At 46.1% G+C, this 20,833-nt stretch overlaps 2 protein-coding genes across 7 annotated transcripts in view; one reads left to right on the plus strand and one right to left on the minus strand.

Annotated features, from left to right (window-relative positions):
• DDX39A (DExD-box helicase 39A) overlaps positions 1-12,568 on the plus strand; it is a 44,085-nt gene extending 31,517 nt beyond the window's left edge. The window contains exons 7-11 of the mRNA XM_069603972.1: positions 4,516-4,647; positions 5,699-5,808; positions 5,891-6,035; positions 10,359-10,506; positions 12,362-12,568. Of these exons, the coding sequence (XP_069460073.1) occupies positions 4,516-4,647; positions 5,699-5,808; positions 5,891-6,035; positions 10,359-10,506; positions 12,362-12,378 (552 nt within the window). The 3' untranslated portion in view covers positions 12,379-12,568. The remainder of the gene's footprint in view (positions 1-4,515; positions 4,648-5,698; positions 5,809-5,890; positions 6,036-10,358; positions 10,507-12,361) is intronic.
• A 151-nt stretch (positions 12,569-12,719) lies between these two features.
• The window catches only part of ADGRE5 (adhesion G protein-coupled receptor E5), a 532,637-nt gene continuing 524,523 nt past the window's right edge, over positions 12,720-20,833 (minus strand). For all 6 annotated transcript variants that reach the window (XM_069603969.1, XM_069603966.1, XM_069603968.1 and 3 more), the window contains one exon: positions 12,720-13,694. In XM_069603969.1, the coding sequence (XP_069460070.1) occupies positions 13,662-13,694 (33 nt within the window). In that variant the 3' untranslated portion in view covers positions 12,720-13,661. The remainder of the gene's footprint in view (positions 13,695-20,833) is intronic.

The following is a 20,833-nucleotide window of genomic DNA, read 5'->3' on the forward strand; positions in this document are numbered from 1 at the left end:
TCTGTAATGTAATCAGAAGTTATTGGTACCCAAGACATGAAATGAGCAACAATACAGCAGTTCTGCATACCACTCAAATAAGACATTAGAGGGATCAGGCCTTGTACATTCTATAATTCAGCTACACCTGCAGGTCGGGTAATTTAGTTTCCCTATTCAACTTATTAAATCTGATTAGTGTATAGTGTATGTCACTACATAACCGTTTTGTTTGACACACTGATGCTACCCAGAAGCCATCCATGCAGTGACTTGACATTTATTGCAAACAATTTAATGTTTCAAATATCTCTTGCAGATGCAACTAGCACTGTGGATTGGTGTACTTCTTTCCGGTGGTAGTGTTGTATGGTGGAGTGAATGCTGAAGTGGTTATTGGTACAAGTGTGATTGTGCGAGAATTTCATCTACCTTATCCGTTGGTGCTGGTTGACAGCAGTCTGTTCAAAGTTTGACACGCCTGGGTACTTGTTTGTGGGTGGAATTATGCCTTTGCAACTACCTCATTGAATGTGGTTGCAGCAGGGAACTGTTGACAGAGGGAACAGCACGAGTTTGACACTGCACCCTGGGACTCGGGTGGGAGCACTGCTGGAACCTCCAATCACCTCAGTCTGGGGAATGAGCTAGTTGATGGGGCAAAGTGGGTCTTTTTGTGTCCCTGTGCGATTGAGGGTTAGATGGTAGTTTAGGTTTGTTAGTGTGTGGCTGCTTCCCCTGCCGACCCTCTGGAGCCTTCTCTGTTGTTGGAGCTGCCCTTTGCCGCAGGGGCTGCAATGGCTGCCCTAGCACTATGATGTATGAGGGCTGTTCGGGAGGGTGGAGGGACAGGAGGCGGGAGCAAGGCAGGAACACATGGACCCGGAGCGGAAACTTGAGAGCGCAGGACTGGGAGGTTTAAATCGGGGGTTGAAAAGGGGGGGGCAATGGGGAGGCAGTAAAGGCGCAACACTAATCTGCTCATGGGACCAAAATGGCGTGGTGTCGTGATGAGGGGGTGGGGGGCAGGAGCAAGGCAGGAAACACGTGTACAAGAACCCAGAGCAGAGGCTTGAGTGCAGGGCTGGGGTCAGGCGTAATTGGGGGGGGGGGGGGGCGCTCCAGTGAAGGCACCACATTCACCTGGGACCAAAATGGTGCAGTGAATGTTACCACAGGCTTATCGTGTGGATGCACAGAGCTCTGGCCAATCGTGGGAGGGACAGGAGGCAGGAGCACACGGGCAAGGGCCTGGAGCATAGGCTAGAGCGTGCATGGCTGAGGGGCTCAAATGAAGTTGGGGTGAAAATGGGGGGGGGGGCGCCAGTGAAGGCACAACATTCATCTGGGACCAAAATGGTATATTGCATACCTCCCCTTTCAGTTTTGGATCAAATCCAGGGGAAAATGTAATATCTGGGGGTGATGGAAGTTACTAGTTTAACTCTTTCCTAGACTCCGAGATACTTTTGTGGTTGGGTTAATATGGACTGGGGGTCTATTTATTCATATTTTATGTATTTACTGGGAAGAACAATGCTCTTTTGATCACAAGCATACAATAGATGAGATCAGATTTCACAGGAAGTGGTGAGCGTTGTACAATGGGGTGAGTTTGGGTTTTTTGACCGTGTTGTGAATGGCCAAGTCGAAGTCCCTGTGGACAATACATGGGTGCATCTAGATGAAATACAATCCACATTCGACATGAAGTGCAGGGAGGCAGTACATCCATCTTTTAGGAATGTTCCTGTGATGGATGTAGTGCTAGAGTGGAGGCAGAGAAAGTCAGTGACCGACAGGTTAGAGCTAGGCTTTCAGTTTTTGAACAACGTTGTGGGCTATTTCTTGTATATGCGGTAAAGGGTCCATGCCAGGGGGTGAAGTGAAAGAAAGCACAGGAGGGGTGATGCAGCCAGCGGGTTGTCAATGGGGCAGATGAGATTACCAGGAGGTTTGTAGAGGTGCCTTACCATGGATGGTTTTTTGATCCAGGAGAGTTCAGAGGCATGGTAGCAAAGTTAATGGTGTTCAATGGACAGCTATTTGGTGGTTGAAAGAAAGGCTGTGCCTGATTTTCTTAATGAGGTGAGCCGACGTAGTTTTTAAGATTAAAGTGGGTGTGAGAAGGGTCTCATAAATGATGCTGAGGTTTCTTGCTGAAGAGTAGGCATCCACAGTTCTCCATAGGGGTATACCGCCAATGCTCTATTTGGTTAAGGAAAAATATCCATTCACATATGCGCAATTGATATGCCTCTGAATATCTGCTCACATTAGAGCAGCCCATTCTATCCCATGCACAGCTGATGGTAACTAGTTTCTTTTCTACCTTAGACTTTTTACCACCCCCGCCCCACAAATAAACCTAGCTAGATCATGATTTACCTACTGGGGTTATGGCTGTTGCGGACGCTTGGAAAAGAGATGAGGCCGGGAAGTACTTTCATTTTAATTGCTTTGATTCTACCGAACCACAATGTTCCCCCCCTTGCCAGGTGTAGAGGGGGATAATTGGCTTTGCAGAGGGTAGAAACATTGCTGTGATTTGTCTTTGCGCATTTATAATCCACTATATGGTTTGTTTGCATCTCCTTGATAATATCTAGTCCTAATAATTCTGACTACGATGTATTTTACAGATGAATGCCCTGAAATGTGTATTTCTTGCGGCTGGTGGTCTGAGGGACTAGAGTACATAGTCTGCAAAGAGCAATAGCCTGTACTCCTGACCACAAAGGGATTTCCTTAATTACTTAACCTGGGTGAAAGCAGACATCCAAGTGTCATTTTTCTGAGGTGCAAAGTCTGATTCTTAATGGATTTTGTAAAGTAGAGATGCCAGGATTGTAGTAAAGTAATTTTATCGAGCAATCTTTGCTTCAAGGTATATAGTTTGATAAGTTTACGATCTTGTGCCCCGTAATGGGGAGGAGTCTTTCTTTTCTTCTGACCAGAATCAACAATAGAATAATTTGAAGGTTTATTTACTTTGGGTTTTAATTTCCTAAACGACTTTAACATGGATTCTAGTTTTTTCTAACTTGGTCAGTTTTGTTGAAAGTAGTTTTCTGGCCTGAAGCCTTGTAATTCGTATTTGCCTATAGTGTCTTGTCCTTTCGGCATTTTTGCCTTCCAGCTGGTCTCGCCAATAGACCCTGAGCTGCAGAAAAGCTTGTTTTTTCTGTTCTACTTTCCTTTTAGGGCAAGTGGAGACCTTTTTTTCTTTTTGACAGTTCTGTTGGGACCTCTAATCTACAAGTTTTCTACCTTTTGGCCGCATTTACATAAGAGGCATGGATGGATCCTAGTTTTGTCCTCTGAGCAGCCTTTGTTTGGACTGCTGTCCATGAGAACAATTTAACGAGTTGTGAAGTGCAAGTAATGTTGATTAGGGCTATGCTGGTCTCCCACTGTCCAGGGGATATTTGCACATGGCCATGTCTTTTGTAAGCACTAGGGCAAGCGCAGGTTCTGGCTAGAAAACACCCCATTAATGTGATTCTTAGAAACTCAGCATGACGGGTAACCACAAGCCGAAGCAATCAGGCTGGGTAGTAACTGGCAATCGCCTTTATCTTCTTGCCCATCACTCATTCATTCCTGGAGCGAACAAGACACAAGGAGTTGCCTGCACAGGCGAGGGCAGGGTGCTTTTGAGTGCTTAAAACATATGCTTCAATTATTTTTGCTTAGACTCATCTTCCCCCACACCACCCAAATTACCACTGTAGTCTTCCTGTCTCAAATGGTTCTTAATCCTTACGGTTGTTGGGCCATCTTGTTAGTCAATCCAAACTCGAGGTTGAACTGTGCGAGCAGTCAACATTGTTGATTTTCGGCTGATCAGATTGTAAAATATTGGGGTCTAGGTTAAAGCGCATTCATGCACAAGGTTCATAGGTTGTTCCCTTAGTGGATGATCTGCTTTCACTGTAGAATGCGTTCCTGACTATACCAGACTTCTGGATGCATTGAACTCTATTTTTCACTCATTTATTTGATCTGGCTAGGTCTAGAAATGCCTGTTGACAAGTGTCCTTTAGCACGTTTGCGATCTCGGTTACTTTCAGGTACAATGTGCTGGATTTGCACATGCATCTAGTTTAGAAGTGGGACTAGAAGGTAGCGCTGACCAATTTGTCTGGGTCTGGTATGTGAGTGTACAGTCGTACTGTGTGCGTGAACTTTCCTAACATCAAATTATACATTTGTACTTGTTGTTTTAGGAAAATTCACTTAAGTGGGCATCAATGTTCTCACCATTTTCCATTGATAACAAATGGGCTTTGTAGATGTGGAGAATTGAAGTAGCAAGTGACTTTCTTTATGCCTTGCTTGCACTTTCATATTTGTACATCTGCCTTAGGAATACGAAGTGTGCTATTAGTCCTGGTTAAGTAGATTAATGTGAAGCCACACTTCAACCTTTGTTTAATTGTGGTAGCTTTTATCCTGTATGTTGCAGTGTAAAGCACTGTGACAACCTGTATTCCAGAATCACCTATACAACTAGATTTTACTTTGCCTCTGCAGCCCATGGAGGTGTTTGTGGACGATGAGACTAAGTTGACGCTTCATGGCCTGCAGCAGTACTACGTCAAACTGAAAGACAGTGAAAAGAACCGTAAGCTGTTTGACCTGCTCGATGTGTTGGAGTTTAATCAGGTGAGTCTCCAGGCCACATGTTGCTGTTGGTGACACCCTGCAATGTATTGCAATTCTGAGATTAGTTCACTTTGCTTACTGGTGTTTGTCTGATCTGCTTCTGTGGCTTCTCTGAAATGTTGGTAATTATACAGTGATCCATTATTTGCATGTATCCAGGCGCTCGTGTGGTTCTTAAATCACGGGTGGGATCGGTGGGGGGAGGCGGGGGAGATCGGTTGGTGCACAAATGCAAGATGCTTTCGCTGTTGTATTAATGTGTGCAGTCTGAAGGAAGTTGTGTCTAAAGGGAGCCTCTTGTACCCGTTGAGCTAGGCTGCATTGGCTGGGGCTTTGATATGCACGTTGGTTTCGTATTCTGTTCAAGGTCTATAGAAATGGGGGTGTAATTGTCCCATGTGGGTGTCTTAGTTGTGTATTTTTGCAATGTACAAAATTAGTGTTTGTTTAGGGAGCAGTCTGGGCAGGTTTGTGAGGGACACTATCCTGAAATTGCATATAGCAGATCATAATATGACGCAGAAAGACATCTCAATTTAGAGGGTAACTGCTTTGTAAACTAAATACTGCCCGACTTTCGGCAGTGTATGCAATTTAGGAGCTAGTGCTGTCTGCATAACAATGTGGCTTTGACCTGGATGGATTTCATTATTTACATATTATACTAACTTGTCATTTGCTGCGACACAGATCACTCTTGTATCATGTTTTGTGCCTCCCACTGCTTGTATAATTCAGTCCCTCTGGTGTCCACTATTTGCTGTTTAGGGTCATTGGTTGTATTCTAATTGTGTGGGGGTATATATGGCAGTTTATCCATGTCACAATCTAATGCCAAAACTGCCTGCACAGCGATCTTGATAAAGCTTAGATTTCTGGTGAAGGTGGCAGACACATGAGGTTTTTAATTCATTTCTAGATCATGATTCCGTTTGTTTTTGGCCTCCTGTTTCACATCCTGTTAAAGTGCCAGGCCGTGCTTAAGTCTTTTGTGGTTTTTCTGCCTTGGCTTCGTTTTTGGCCTGTCATGACCACCGTTTATTTGTTGCAGGTAGTCATTTTTGTAAAGTCTGTTCAGCGATGTGTTGCTCTGGCCCAGCTTCTTGTGGAACAGAATTTTCCAGCTATTGGAATTCACAGAGGAATGGCTCAGGAAGAGAGGTGAGTGGTCAATCTTTTGTGCTTTACGGCAAAGCCCCCCTTTTCTCCTCAAGAATCTAAACTTTATTCCTCTATCATACAGGTTGTCTAGGTATCAGCAGTTTAAAGACTTTCAGCGGCGCATCTTAGTGGCTACCAACCTTTTTGGGCGAGGCATGGATATTGAGAGGGTGAACATTGTCTTTAACTACGACATGCCAGAGGATTCAGATACCTATTTGCACAGGGTGAGTGTGGCGTGGGAGGGCCCCCTAGGATTTTGCAGTATTGCAGGACCCGCTTCTGGAACAAGGGTTACACTGATTTTTCAGATTAACCAGTTTTCCTTGACTGATTTTAGAAAGATTTAAATTTGAAAAACTATTGTGTGCCTAGTGTTAACCACATTTGTATTTTATTTCCCTTCAGATAAGAATGCATTAGCAGTGCATGACACAGCTCTACTAAGTCTGAACACATCAAGCAGTGCATTCTGCAAGAAAAGGCCTCTAACATGCAAATGTCTTAATAGTTAACTTCTGAGACAAATCAAATTCTCTAATTTAATCACCCGTACGTGGCTTTCAGTTGGTTTCCCTTCCTATTCATTTGCATTAATTTAATAAAGCAGCTCATTCCACATTTTTAGGTGGAGTATGTATCATATTTATATATTTTTCATGGCATGAGTTGTCGAAGCCCAATATTTGTCACTCCTAATCACTATTGATTTCCATAATTGAAGAATATTTGTATAAAGGCACAACGAAATTCACATGCACGGAGTGTAAAAGTGAACTACGTGTAGTAAGAATACATACACGAAAAAGCATTGCATTTGCAAACAAAGAATAAAAGGCACTTAAGTATTCAGTACATTTGGCCTCTAACCTGTCTGTGGGGCCTGTCTAATCAAATGGTGGTGTTGAGGTAATGTTCTCCTCTGGTGTGCCTAATTAGTGGCAGAAACACAATTTATTGTAGACTAATCTATATTAATCTGGGACCAATCCTTTAGTTGACCTCAATAGTGTTTAGTTGTGGATGGAGTCCATGCCCAGATGCAGTAAATATTGGTCCTTTCTGGCGATGTTTGTGTGAAAAACACTTCTACTGCCTTCTGGATAGGATTGGGTGCCCTTAAAAAGCGGGAAAGAGTAAGCACTTAAGGTGTGCTTATTCATCATGAGCTTTGTATCCAGGGTAGACAAAAACAAAGGAAATTGGATAAGAAAGGCCTTTTGTCCACTGACCTCTATTCAACAGCCCTTCTGTGTGATGGTGTTTGCGCTCCATCAACCTTTCCCACCTTTAGGGGCACCCAATCCAGAAGGCAGTAGAAGTGTTTTCCTGCAGAAACGCCCCCAGAAAGGACCAATATTTACGGCATCTGGCCCTGGACTACATACCTTGTTGGGGAGAGTTCTCATTTGTACAAATTCCCTTCAACCTTGGAGACCCCCAGCTCTTTTGCTGGACTTCATTTTAACCCTGTATTGAGTGAGACCTTTTTCTCACTCATGTGTTTTGACCTGATTTGGATTTTGTTTTAACTTGTCTGACAAACCCCATAGGCATATACTTTTTTATGGTGACACTGCATCTTCAGTGCAGTGTCAGAAATACTTTAGATTTATCTTAAGGGTTAAATACCTTTTCTTGGGTGAACTACAGTTCCCAAGGATAGTTAAGCGAATTTGGCTTTAATTACCTTTTCTCTTTGTAGGTCCAGCACACCCCACCATATGTGGAGTGCTAGTGGGGGGTGGAGGGGTTTACTAAATGGCTGGTGGCAGTGGTTTAATTTTTCCTACATTGCACTTTTCTAACGCAGGCTTGAACCCTCAGCTGCAGTACAGCACCCATGGGTGTCCATTTTGTCAAAGTGGCCCCTATCTTTTTGCAGTCGTTCCTGGGTTTTACTCTGTACGTCGAGGCAGATTTCAGCCCTTTGTTTGTTTTTGCCTTTGGCAGGCTTCAGCCCTGAATCCGGCCTCTGGCACCTTGTCTGGAAGGGCAAGATGTGAGGGAGGTTCCTGAAACTCCCATCCTTTGTCTCGAGGAGTGCCTGAATGCAACCAGTCCTGATCCTTTTAAGACAGCCTATGCTGTGCATGAATGGGAGAAACCTGCTTAAAAGGTGAGCATTTTGGGACTAGATGCAGTCGACCACTGGGAGAAAGACCTACCATGAACCAAGCTTTCTGCATCCTCCTGGACTTTTGAATTTTCCAGTGAAACTTGCTGAAACTCCTTTTTTCAATTTGACAGAAGTTCTGGAACGGGCGACTTCTCACCTTGGGTTAGTGGGACCAACTAACACCAAGACACTCAAGTGGGCCATCTTCCCTGTCTGGCTGTACTTCATTGCTGCAAGAACCGCGTAGAGTAATCTGTAGTTGAGTGAAACGTCTGATATCCGGCTAGAGGCCTATATTAGTTTGGTGCCTAATGCCAAACCTGAGGATCCTCCAGAAGCTGGACGACCATATCTAGAGTCCCTTCACAAGAGTGCTGGATCCAAGGAGTGAAGGAAGCCCACCCGCTATCAGACCGCGGCAGTGCTGGTTTCTAAGCACTGAAACAGCAAAGTGCTGCTGAACCAAGAGCACGCAGCTGCCAATGACCTCCCAAGTACTGTCACAGGAACCCTCCAGATGTCCTCCCTCTTGTCCCCACGACTGAGGCGCAGGCACACCAGGTCCCCACCGCTGTAGCAAGACCGAATCCAGCTAGACCACTTCAAACCAGAGGTACTGTGTACTCTTGGGCTACTTCATTGTCTTTTAGCTATGCTTTTCTCAGTAGGGAATTGCATTGGCTCAATAGAGTAATCGACTCCCTTTTCACAGGCTTAACAGCTTGTGGCCCTACAAGTGATTTTCTACAAACTCTGCAAGACGTTTCTGATCGAAGTGGATCAGCTCCATAGACTGTGGTCCAATTGACTGGCTGTCCTGGCTCCCCAGACTCTTCTAGTCCATTTACATTGATATTGTTTGTCCCTCATAAGTGGTAGCTTGTTGTGAACTGTTACTGCTCGGAAAGACTAGACTTAATTAGAAGATTGCCTTCCCTAAACCTTTCTGCAACCTCAGTCTGTAAATTATAACTAGTGTGATATATAAATGCTGTTACTGTCCTTGTGATTTAAGTCACCTCAGGATGTAGGAGTTGTGCAAGAAGCATATCCAGAGGTTATCCACCAAGTTGTTTTAATGCTGAAAAGTAATTTTTAAGTATATTTACATTGTTACATATTGCCTTTTAAAAGAACACTCATTTAAAAATACATGTTAAATAACTATAACCGAAACCTTGAGTGTTTTATAAGTTTTATTTGTACAGCTCACATTTACCCCTCTTGATATGCCTGGCTGCTCACTACACTACTAACTTGTGTAGTACAGACCTATACCAAAAGGTGGTTTACCTAATACCAAGCAGATTGTTTAGTCTGTGTGACTGCATCAATTCTTACCCAACAATCCTCAAGTAAACACTAGTGACACAGACTAGAGAATTGGTCTGATTCCTGCAGTATAGATTATTCTACAAGGAGGCCTTTGTTTCTGCCACGAATTAGGAACACTAGAGAACCGCACCTCAACACTACATAGTTTGATTTGACCAGGCCCCAGACGCAAGATAGTTGTAGAGGCCAAAGATTTACTGAATACATTTTGTCGTTCGTTTGCAAATGCAATTTGATGAACTCTTTTCTGCCTATATATTGTTACTGCACATGTTCACTTTTGCGCTTTCAATGTATGTGAACGTTTGTGCCGTAAGCCTAAAAAAAAGGAAATCTAAGTGATGAGTGACAAATATGGGGCTCCCGACAACTTGTGCCATGACCAAAAATATATAATATGGGAAATGTGAAACGCCCCACCAAACAGTGTGTATTGAGCTGCTTTATTAAATGACTTCAAATGAATTGTAAGGGAAACCACTCTGAACACCATCTGTGGGTGATTAAATGCTAGAGAATTTGAATCGTTTTGGAAGCTACGTAGTAGGACATTTCCACGTCATAGTAGCATTTTGCCCCATGTCCTAATGGTATAGGGCACCCTTATATTAAATATGCAAGAAAAGGCCGATCAGTTATTTTGAACTTAACTAATTTTGGCAAGTAGTACAGGCAATGCCCATTAACCTAGAGTTTTGGGGGTGAGGGGAGGTGGAAGGGGGAAAAGGGAGCTGTGATAACGCATGCAAGCTAAAAGTTCCCTCCTTCAAATTGAGGCATTGGCTTTAGGTGCTTGTGGTGGTAGGATGGACTCCCAAATTTGAAGGCCTTCTTGCTGTGATCTTTATTTGCTTTGCAACAGTGCTGGGTTGTTGCCCTCTAATGCAGTTGGGCATTCCTAGCCTGTCTTGGGAGTGGTGAGGTGGTTGGAAGTCGGATACCGGTCTGGTTTTGCCTCAATTCTACACCTTTCCTAAACACTATATAAAATGGTGGCACCTGATGATCATGCTTCTGTTTGCTTGGCATAGTTTGTGCGGTTTGCTCCTTTTTTTGCATTTCATTGGCATAACCCATATCCCCTTTTCTCCTTTAGGTAGCGCGAGCTGGCCGGTTTGGCACAAAGGGTTTGGCCATTACGTTTGTGTCTGATGAAGGTGATGCTAAGATTTTGAATGATGTGCAGGATCGCTTTGAAGTCAACGTTGCTGAATTGCCTGAAGAAATTGACATTTCCACATACAGTATGTATCCAATGAGTGCACCATGTTCTCCTGATCTTGACCCGGCTTCGGGTGTTAATTTTGGGGGAGGTTGAAAAGGAGTCCTGACTTGCACTGTTCCAGATAGATGCCATCCAAACTGCTTTTCCCTGAATCGTTGGTGCTTGAGCTGCTTAGTGTCACCATTTTATTTACCAATGTTCTCAGTTAGGTTTATGCTTTCTTTAACTTCATAAAGTTGGACAATTTAATCCTCATACAGTAATGTTTCCTGTTGGGTAACTTCAGAAGTGACTGTTCCCAGAAGAGATGGTGCAGCATTTATTTTGCTAGCCTTGTTACAACCCTTTGGCACAATTGGATGGTCCTCACCACAAGTGGGCTAGACACCTAATTTGCCCATCAGGGCCATTCACTACACATTTCATTTTAGATCATTGGGGCACAGGTGCAGTTAAAAACGAGCCTTTAAAATGGAAACTCAAAATGTCTTTTGGGACTCATTTACTGTTGAGATGCTGGTCTTTGATCAAATTAATTGGGTTGCTCTCCAAATTCATTAGGTAGCTGGTAGTTATTTGGTCAATATCTGTAAATTGCTTGGTGTTTTGCAATCCCACGGTTTGGAAGGAAGGGCTTTCTATTGATCTAAATACAAACTAAAAGCTGTTGAAATCGCATAGAACCCTCTGGATATGCTTAAAATCTATTGAGATAATGAAGAACACAACTGCAATAGATCTAGTGGCCAAGCACTGTTTAAGGCATTTGAGCATGTGCTGTACTTCGGGAAGTAACGGAACGCTGATCACAGGGATAACACTGTGCTGGAAGCAAATAAGTCTGGGAAATAACTGGGGAGGGTGGGCAATTTCACAGCAAGGATTCAACAAGCAACTAGGGGCGGAAACGGTTCTATGTGGTCTTCATCACTTTGTTTTCTTGGTTATATAGTTTGACTTTGTTGCTACTGTTCTTTCACTGCACTTAACAAACCAACGTACCTTTGCAGTTTGGGTGCTCGTTTTGTTACAAGGTCTTTCCTAAAAGATCTACCCAATTATTGCCGCTGTGTGGCCTGCAAGGTGGGTTTGAATGGTTAGGCAGTGGACTGGAAAGAATGTTTTATGTAAGGAACACAAATGGCTTTGTGCAGATTTTTTTTAGGGGGTGGGGCAGTCCAGCGAGACACAGCATGGCCTTACCAACTAGGGGCTATGTTTGTGGTGACCTATTCTATGGCCCAGCTGTGGGAAGAAGGGAGAACAACTTGGGGCACTAAGGAGCCCCACTGCTTTATAGAGTGGTACATCTGCAGAGAATTGCGAACAATGCAAAACTAAATCTTGCTTTGGAGTTTGCCCTAGACACAAACTGTGCCCTAGCCATAGGGGGAAAGGGAGAGTGGATTAAACTGACCTGCTTATGTGGGTGTGTAAGGGGTGGGGAATGGACCATGGCAGAAGGGAGTAGGGAAATCTGTTTTCAATTGTGGCATGATTGGGAAGTGTGAATCTAGCTGTCCACTTGCTGGTGGCCAAGGCCGTGCTTCTGGCCAAGGTGGTGGTGCTTGCTGTATAAATGTAATGAGCAAGGCCGCATTTGCAATACATCAGACTCTATACTCGGGCAATGTGTGGAGTGAAATGTGCAGAAGACGGGCTTCAGAATGTTGGGGTATCTTGGGTAGTGAGATTGGCCTATTCTGAAGGCAAAGTTTGGCAGATGAAGGGACGGCTAGATTTCTATGGTCCCAGAACATGGGACTCTGGCTTTGCACCCTGAAGCCTATGGCTTTGTGCATTTTGTCTCTGGCGATGTACGTTTAGGTGCTCTTATCCTGTTGCTAATGGTTTTGTTTTGTTTCTCCCTTCAGTTGAACAGAGCCGATAACCCAGAGTTGCACCGTGTTTGGGACCATGCAGAGTTTAACTGCCCGAGGGACCCTCCAGCAGGCTGGCGACAATTTCTTGTATTTTGTATTTGCTGCTTTTTTCATCTTTCCCCAATCAGCACGGGTACATTTTTATTGTCCATGTTTTTAGATTTGTGTAAAAAGCCAAATTAAATTTTTATTACAAAATGACTGTTCCTTGGGCAAGTGATTGGGATGGAAAGCATCCCAGGTATTTGGAGCAGCTGTGCATTCTTGCTGGTCATTGCATTGGAGATCACCTTTTTCTGTCCTGTTGCATCCAGAGCATACACAATTAGATCTAAAATGCGCGCAATGGTCAAACCATGACTGAAATTTTAATTTAAAATACAAAACATAAAAAACAGTGTTAATCATAAAAGCTTGAACAAAATTATTTACAATAGCTGGTCTACTCTGTTCGGGGTCTCAGACCACATCTTGGATATAAGACATACGACCCTTTTACAAAAAAATTCAGGACTTCTCCCACACCGAACTCCTAACCCCCAGATTTACAAGAATTGATACTTCGTTCTTTACGGTGGTGTGAGCCGAGGGGTCGTCGTCAAACTGTTTCGATGGGTTTGCTGGAAAATATTTAATACGCCGGTGGTGTGGGAGTGTTCCCGACTGGGTCCATATTCTTTCTGCATCGCAGTCTTATTTAAAAAAAGTCTTCTCGATAGGGCACCTTAAGTTCATGGTGATGGTAAGCATTACTGTATGCATCTTTGTGTTTTCTTAACCAAGTTCTTGGTTTATGGGTCAAGTGAGTGGAGAAGCACTTTTTGGTTATACTTGTACCGTATGGAGTGTATATATGAACATTGAGGCATTTCCTGCGCAGGCAGTGGAATTTATAGACTCTAAATTTTGCTGTCCTGGGGAATACATATCGTAGTCGATTCTTTTCCTTGGGCAGAAATCCTGGAGTGCTGCGTTGTGGGTGCTTTGTCTGCAGAGGGCACCATCTGGCCAGGAGACTTTGATTTTATTTTTGTATGGTTTCAGAGTCTTACAATAAGTTATCAATTTTACTTCTGCTTGCAGCATCTCCTGCTATTGGATTTCAGTTTCTGGCATAGCATGATGCTAGCAATTTAAACAAGCTGGCAGAAAGTTTCTGGTACGGCATTGAGGAGGACATTCAGCTAGTTTGGTACCAGAACTAGCCAGGCGAGATGCCATCTTCCATGTGTACTTGCAACTGCTGACTTCCTGTTTGGGCGCAAGTAGTCCTTTTTGCCAGGAAAATCCCTCACATTCCAGACTCTTTGGTGGGTTGAAGAGCCTGTGAAATAAGAAAAAGAATAAATGCATTGTTTGCTGCTAGCAGTGCCACACCCTACAAGCTCCTCTTGCACTTTGTGGGGCACACAGAAACCTGTAACCGATGTCTCCCTGAAATGGTTGCCCAAATACCCTCATTTCCAGATAATTTTATGAATGATCCCTCCACACCCATTAGCTTTATCATCCCTGAACTTGGAGGAATCAAACTGTCCAGGGCCTTGCCTGACTATATTGGGTGTCTGTTATGTTAATTATAAGATTGACATCTTCCTTTCCTGTCCTATACCTACATTGGGACAAGACCTCCTGCCATCCCCTTCCCATTGCTACCTCTCCTGCTCGAAACAATAAAAGAGCAATGGCATTTGAAATGGGAACCAAAGGTGATCCTGCAACCCGAGTAATTTTAGGGAACAGACTAGTACACCAGTTCGTTTTAGCTCTTGTACTTTGTTAAACTACATCACTTTTTCCGCCTGCTCCCCTTTTACTAATGGACCATACATTTGCCACTGTCTGCTATAATGGCATTAAAACCTGGGTGGAGAGGCGGGCACCATGTCACCAGACTTTTTAAACATTTTATTTGCATTTTCATACCAACAAAACAATTGGTCATGTGCAACTGGAAAGAAAAGGGAGCATCTCATCCCGTACACCTTCTAAGGTTGGTTAATTCACACATTATGCAATCAGTATCCTTGCACACATTAGGCCCTTGATGTGTCTAATGCACTCCCTCAAGTCCTTAGCATCCCGTGCAAGCTTATTGGCATTCAGCCACATCGGGCTCCAACTCGTAAACCAAAAATAACTGCATGCTACTCCCGTGTCACCACCCTCCCTTCTAATTGCCCCCAGCCCAGTGGTCTGCTCAGTGTACCTCACACAACAGCCACCCAGGCTTCATGGTGGCATAGCAGAGGGCGCAAACATTTGAACTAATACATTCCATGCTGTGACAACGCTAACCTCCCTTTGTCCCCTGTACACCAACCTATGCCAAACTACTCTCTGCCTTCTGGTCTACTGAGCGGGCCCAATATAATTTCATAGATCCTAGAGATCACAAGCCCTGCCCCCTCCGTTAGGTCATAGAGAATCCAGCATGGCGTCTACTGCAATCCCCACCTTTATTTCCAGTCATCTGGCTGCAACAGTCTCTTATGAAGGTCAGAACTGCCCCTTCGGTATATCGTAGCTCAGTTCGTGGTCTTTGCACAGGTCCCCCAGAGTTATTACCCCGTTCGGTTCCCAGTGGTGCCTAATGCTGTAGACCTCTTGGTTCCTCAGCAAATTGCCACCAGAGGTACATTAGCAGAGTACGGGTGTTTTGTGCCCACCATCGTCCAAAGTCTAGGCCAGGGGTGCACAACTGATTTTGACAGAGGGCCAAAAGTAACTTGCATCATGGCTATAGTGGGCTGAAAAGTAAATGTGGGGGAGGCGGGGCGTGGCAGGAGGCTTTCAACCCCCAATTTGTATCAAACACATGGAAAAAGTTTGAGGATTAACGATTTTTATTTGTATTTCAAACTTACATTTTGTACTACACATTTTCCATTGTTATATATAATTTAAACTGACAATATACAATAACTAAATAGAAATATATTTGACCCTTGATTGGACATTCCGTTATCTTGGACCGCTATAGTTTGCTGTTTGGGTGGCCCAAGAGGAGTATGGCTTTCGTTGAGTCAAGTTTCCTCAAAAAGCAAAGTATGTACATCTCCTACTGTGCCTGTTTTAGCTTTATTATTGGGTTCACTCTTGGAGTGCAACACTATGCCCCATGGACCCCAACCAAACACTATGCCCCATGGACCCCAACCAAACACTATGCCCCATGGACCCCAACCAAACACTATGCCCCATGGACCCCAACCAAACACTATGCCCCATGGACCCCAACCAAACACTATGCCCCATGGACCCCAACCAAACACTATGCCCCATGGACCCCAACCAAACACTATGCCCCATGGACCCCAACCAAACACTATGCCCCATGGAACCCAACCAAACACTATGCCCCATGGACCCCAACCAAACACTATGCCCCATGGACCCCAACCAAACACTATGCCCCATGGCTCCCACCCCCAACCAAACACTATGCCCCATGGCTCCCACCCCCTCAAGCAAACACTATGCCCCATGGCTCCCACCCCCTCAAGCAAACACTATGCCCCAAGTCCCTCACCCCAACCATACACTATGCCCCATGGCTCCCACCCCAACCAAACACTATGCCCCATGGCCCCCACCCCTCAAGCAAACACTATGCCCCATGTCCCTAACTCCAACCAAACACTGCCCCATGGCCCCTCACCCCCAACCAAACACTGCCCCATGGCCCCTCACCCCCAACCAAACACTGCCCCATGGCCCCTCACCCCCAACCAAACACTGCCCCATGGCCCCTCACCCCCAACCAAACACTGCCCCATGGCCCCACCTCTCAAGCAAACACTCAAACATGCACCCATACAGACCGAACCCCCACCCCAAACTCAAGCATGCACCCATACAGACCCTTCAGCTCAACATAAACCGCATTTACACTCCAAAACAAACATTCATGCACACCCGACCCCTCCTCCGCATCTCAACACAAACATGCACATAAACGTACAGCAGAACAGACGTCTCCGACACACAGACCACTTACCGGACGTGCTGGAAGGCAGGCGAGCTTGAACGCTGGCGAGGTCTCTGGCACTACGGCTGGTGTGGCAAGGCTGAAATGCCTTCCGGCATCAAGCCTTACTGTCCACGCCAGCCGTAGTGCTGGCCCTCCATTGGTGCAGCACACACGCACTACGTGGCTCGTAGGAGCTACGTGGTGCGTATGTGCTGAGCCAATGAGGGCCAGTGTTTTGTCCTGCCCAGAAGAGAATTTTCAAAGACTTTCCTAATGTAGGGCGGCTGATGCGCTTGCGGGCCACACTCCATTAGGAATGTCTTTGTGCCTCGCGGGCTGGACAAAATGCCATGGCGGGCCGCAACTGGCCCGCGGGCTGTATGTTGTGCACCCATGGTCTAGGATCATTTCCACCCCAGTGACACTAGTGTGGAAGCCCCTGCCAGGCCAGATCACTTCCTACAGATAAAGAGGTGTGACCGCCTCCCACAGCAGCCCAGTGTCTAATGAAGCTTTGTCTGCCAGCCAGGTTGTAATGAACTGTATTTGGCCAGCGAGGCAGTATGCTACAGAATGCAGCAGCCTGATACCCCTCCCTCAATGTGCCCAGTTCAGTTAGACCCCGCTCCTGATAAATGCGATTAGTGCCAGAATTACGAGTGACTCTGTAATCTCATAGGTGTTTACAAAATGATAAACCGGGCATGGCAGCACCTTCTTGAGCGCTTCTCAGCCCATCATTGACAGCATGATTCTCTGCCGGAGCTTCATGGATCTCAACTCCACGAAGCACCCTTAGTGTGTTCATTTCATGTTCCTTCCTTTGATCGTTATAGATGGCCAACCCCAAATGCCGAAAGGTATCCATCCGCTGCCCACTGCATCCCTAGATCCAGTAAGTCTCTGCTGCAGCCCTGCAAGCGGGAATAACTAATTTCTCTTTGCAAGGTTATGTTAACTATAAGCAAAGCCAGCCATCTAGCACTACCAGTATATGTCAAATTGACTTCTATGTTCTGCACATAGAATAACATGTCTCCATACAGCAAGACCACGTGCATGCTGCCCCCACCGGTATGCCTGCTGCCTTGAAATCTGCTCCAAGGAAAGCCGCCAGGGGTTCTAGTGCCAGGATGAACAACCTCAGGGAGAGTGGGCACCCCTGTTTGGTTCCCTTACCCAATTCCCATGCCTCAAGACATGTCTCCTGGTTCCCTTTTTCCAGCGGTTTCTCATAAGTGCACCCAAATACTGGTATCTACTTACTCCAAAGCATTGCACCGCAACATGCAGCCAGTCCCACCTCAGTCAAATGCCTTTATTGCATCTAGCAAGGCCACCTCATATTTCGCCTCCTTCCCTGGGTCTGTCTATTACATGATGCAGCATGCAGTAACGTATGGGGAGTCTACCTGCATTTATATTTTGTGGACAAATGGGGGAGGGGGGTGGGGACAAATTTGGGCGTTTGGGACTCTGGCTTTTTTTTATGGTCTTCACACAGATCTGTGTAGGACAGGCCTATATTAGTTTGGTGCCTAATGCCAATAGAGGTCTAGTGAAGTCCCACAACAGATGGACGTTACAAAATCTTACTCAACTATCGGGGGTGCTGCATTAAAGTGGTTCTCCTCGGAGGCCACCAAAGGGCGCACAGGCAATGGCAGCCTGAATGCCGAGCTCCGTCATGGCAGGGCCCCAGGTGAACTGAGTGCAAAGAAGGAAGGAGGCTTGCAAGCGTGAGCCGGCCGCACAACTGACACGGAGGAGACGGGGCACACTGACAGCCGGAGCCCCAAGCTGGAAAGGAAACTGACACCTGCCCTCCAGACCAAGATATACATAACGCACAAAAGGTAGTGGTGGGGGGAGGCTTCTAGTGACCCCCCCCCCCCCAGAGTGCCTGTGACAATGGCTGCAGCCCATTCTGTCAGCCTTGTGGGGAGGAGGAGCGCACACAGGCAAACCACAAGAGCGAGGAGAGCAGCAGGAGAAGGTGGTGCAGAGAAAGCAGCCTGAATCTGCCCTCACCAGACAGGGCCGGACTGATCCAGGTTGAGGAGTGTCGGGGGTCCTGAACAGGCATCGGCTCCGCGGAGGCGAATAACTGGGTTAACACCATCACCTACCCGGCACAAGGTGCTCCAGAGATCCTGCAGGACATGGGGCCAGACGCTCTTGCACGTCTGGGGGAGAGGAAGACAGCATCCATACGTCCCCCTGCTATTGGGAGTGGGGGGAACTGAGTCCACAAACCCATAGCCCCTGAAATGAGACGGGTGTAAGAAGGGGAAAACCCCCTACGAGTACCCCCGATCCAGAGGCACAGGGGGGCCCAGGATCCTGAGAAGGCAAGCTGACATAAAGTCCTCACAGAACAGCTCAACTAGCTGAGGGTGGGGACCACTGAACCTGTGTCTCAAGGTGGTGGCCCCTGGGAAATAACCCAGAGTGTATGCCCGCCAAGGACCAGCAGCCAGACAATGAGATTGCAGGACAAAGCATCTGTTTTGAAAAGTGCTGGCCCGAAACTTCCACAAGCGCCATTTGCAGACGCAGTCCATGCTGTTGCCCGCGCTGACTTCTGCAGTGTTCCAGGGTGCCCTTCACTGACCGCATCCATGCAGTGGAGCCTGGACGAATGTTTCAACAGCTGCCCGAGCTCGGTTCCACTACGCTGAGCACGATTAGTACCATCAGGCCCGCCTGAGCCTGAACACCACTCCACCCTGGGCCTCATCACCACAACGTTTGAATTTGCAACCAATGACCTCCAGGTGCCATCAATTTACACCCCCGGTGGCTATTTCTTATTCTCACATGGACTAATACAAAAACCTCCCCGGTTCATACATTGACGCTCACAGCACTACCAGTGAGTTCTCTGACTCTCTTGGCCCCAGAAGAAGGTGTTTACTAATTCTGCCGAAACGTCTGCAGCACACAGACCCAGAACTTTTATGGACTGTCCATATTGCTGCATGTATACCCCTAACATCATACGTAGACATATGAGGTCATAAACCAGCCAGGTACTTGAGACCTATGCCTAATGTCTCCTCTCACTGTATTTCTACCTTCATGGCTTGATACATTGGCACGTCTTATTGAACTGCAAACTTTGTTGAAATGACAAATGCCTTATGTTTTGCTGTAATCACTTAATATTGTTACTAGAAAACGTATTTTTGAAATTATAAATGGTTCATGTTTTGTTGTAATTAAACATTTTCACTAGAAAATACATTTTGTATTAAAATTTTGTTAACTTTTCATATGAGTAAGAAATATGTTTTTCATAGACAAGATTGTTTCTAACAATAACTGCCCTAATTATATGGGCATCCAAAAGGGTCTAAAAACAACCTGCACCCAAATTAGTGATGCAATTCTTTCAAATTATAGAGGGGAGGGCAACCCCTTAGTCACAAACTTCCATTCCCCAACACATCCCCCACCCCCATAAGTTAACCAGGACCCAGAGGTGTCACGGAAAGGCCCGACTCTCGAAAAAGAATTACCCTAACGCACAGGATCCACAAGCTGATGGGGTGGAGGCAGGATGCCCCTGGACCCTCATGGGTGTTGGCACCCGGACTCAGTTTTGGGGTAAGTGCCTGCCTGGGGCACCCCTAGGGGAGACCCACAGCCATCAGACCCTGGCGCCCAGGGCATACCCGAGGCACAGAACTCCCGGACGAGAAACCACGCCAGAGAAGGGAAGAAACATCTCCACCCCGCAAAGAACCAGTAAGGAACACAATCTACAGGAATTTGGGTTTATGGGGCCCCCGCCTCAGGGGTACTCCCGTCAACATCAACCACTCTTGCGCAAGGTGTGAGCCCCCAGGATCCTCAACTGGGGTGTGAGTCCACCTTGGATAAAGTTACCGCACGGCGGAAGGTTGCTCCAGTAAAGAAGTCCGAAACAAGTCGGGACCGCCTACAAACCGTAGCAGCCATCAAAACTGGCCACCTCCCGCCCGGCTGGCACCCACACCCATTAAGTGACTTCTGCAAGCATGACGCCGCCACATTTGCAGGAATTCCAGTTCCAAGAGGCACCTGGAGACCAAGGTAGCCGGGGAGTGGATAACGGTATGCAACAAGCGGGGAACCCCACGAAAGACGCTTCAGCTATGGAAAAGGGATTTGCTGCTGTACTGCAGGACATCGAAGACATGCACACAGACATTAACCATAAGTTGGAGAATTTGGACCAAAGGGCAGACAAAGCGGAAGACGGACTGAACCAACTTGAGTCGAATCAACTGTCCACCCTGGAGGCATACTCAAGACTGGCAGCCCTGGAAAGAGAAGACTAAGAGCCCTGCAAAATGGATGATTTCGATAACTGGGAGAGAAGGAACAACCTTCGTTTCTTCCAGAGGTGGATGGGGAAACAAACATTTGCCGGCTTGTCAGATGTGATTCGCCTATTGTTTGGAAACAAAGCGAGCACAGAACCCACGATAAACGGGGCACAGAGT

Source organism: Ambystoma mexicanum, chromosome 3q, assembly GCF_040938575.1.
Source record: "Ambystoma mexicanum isolate Mex_15411 chromosome 3q, UKY_AmexF1_1, whole genome shotgun sequence".
Classification (NCBI taxonomy): domain Eukaryota; kingdom Metazoa; phylum Chordata; class Amphibia; order Caudata; family Ambystomatidae; genus Ambystoma; species Ambystoma mexicanum.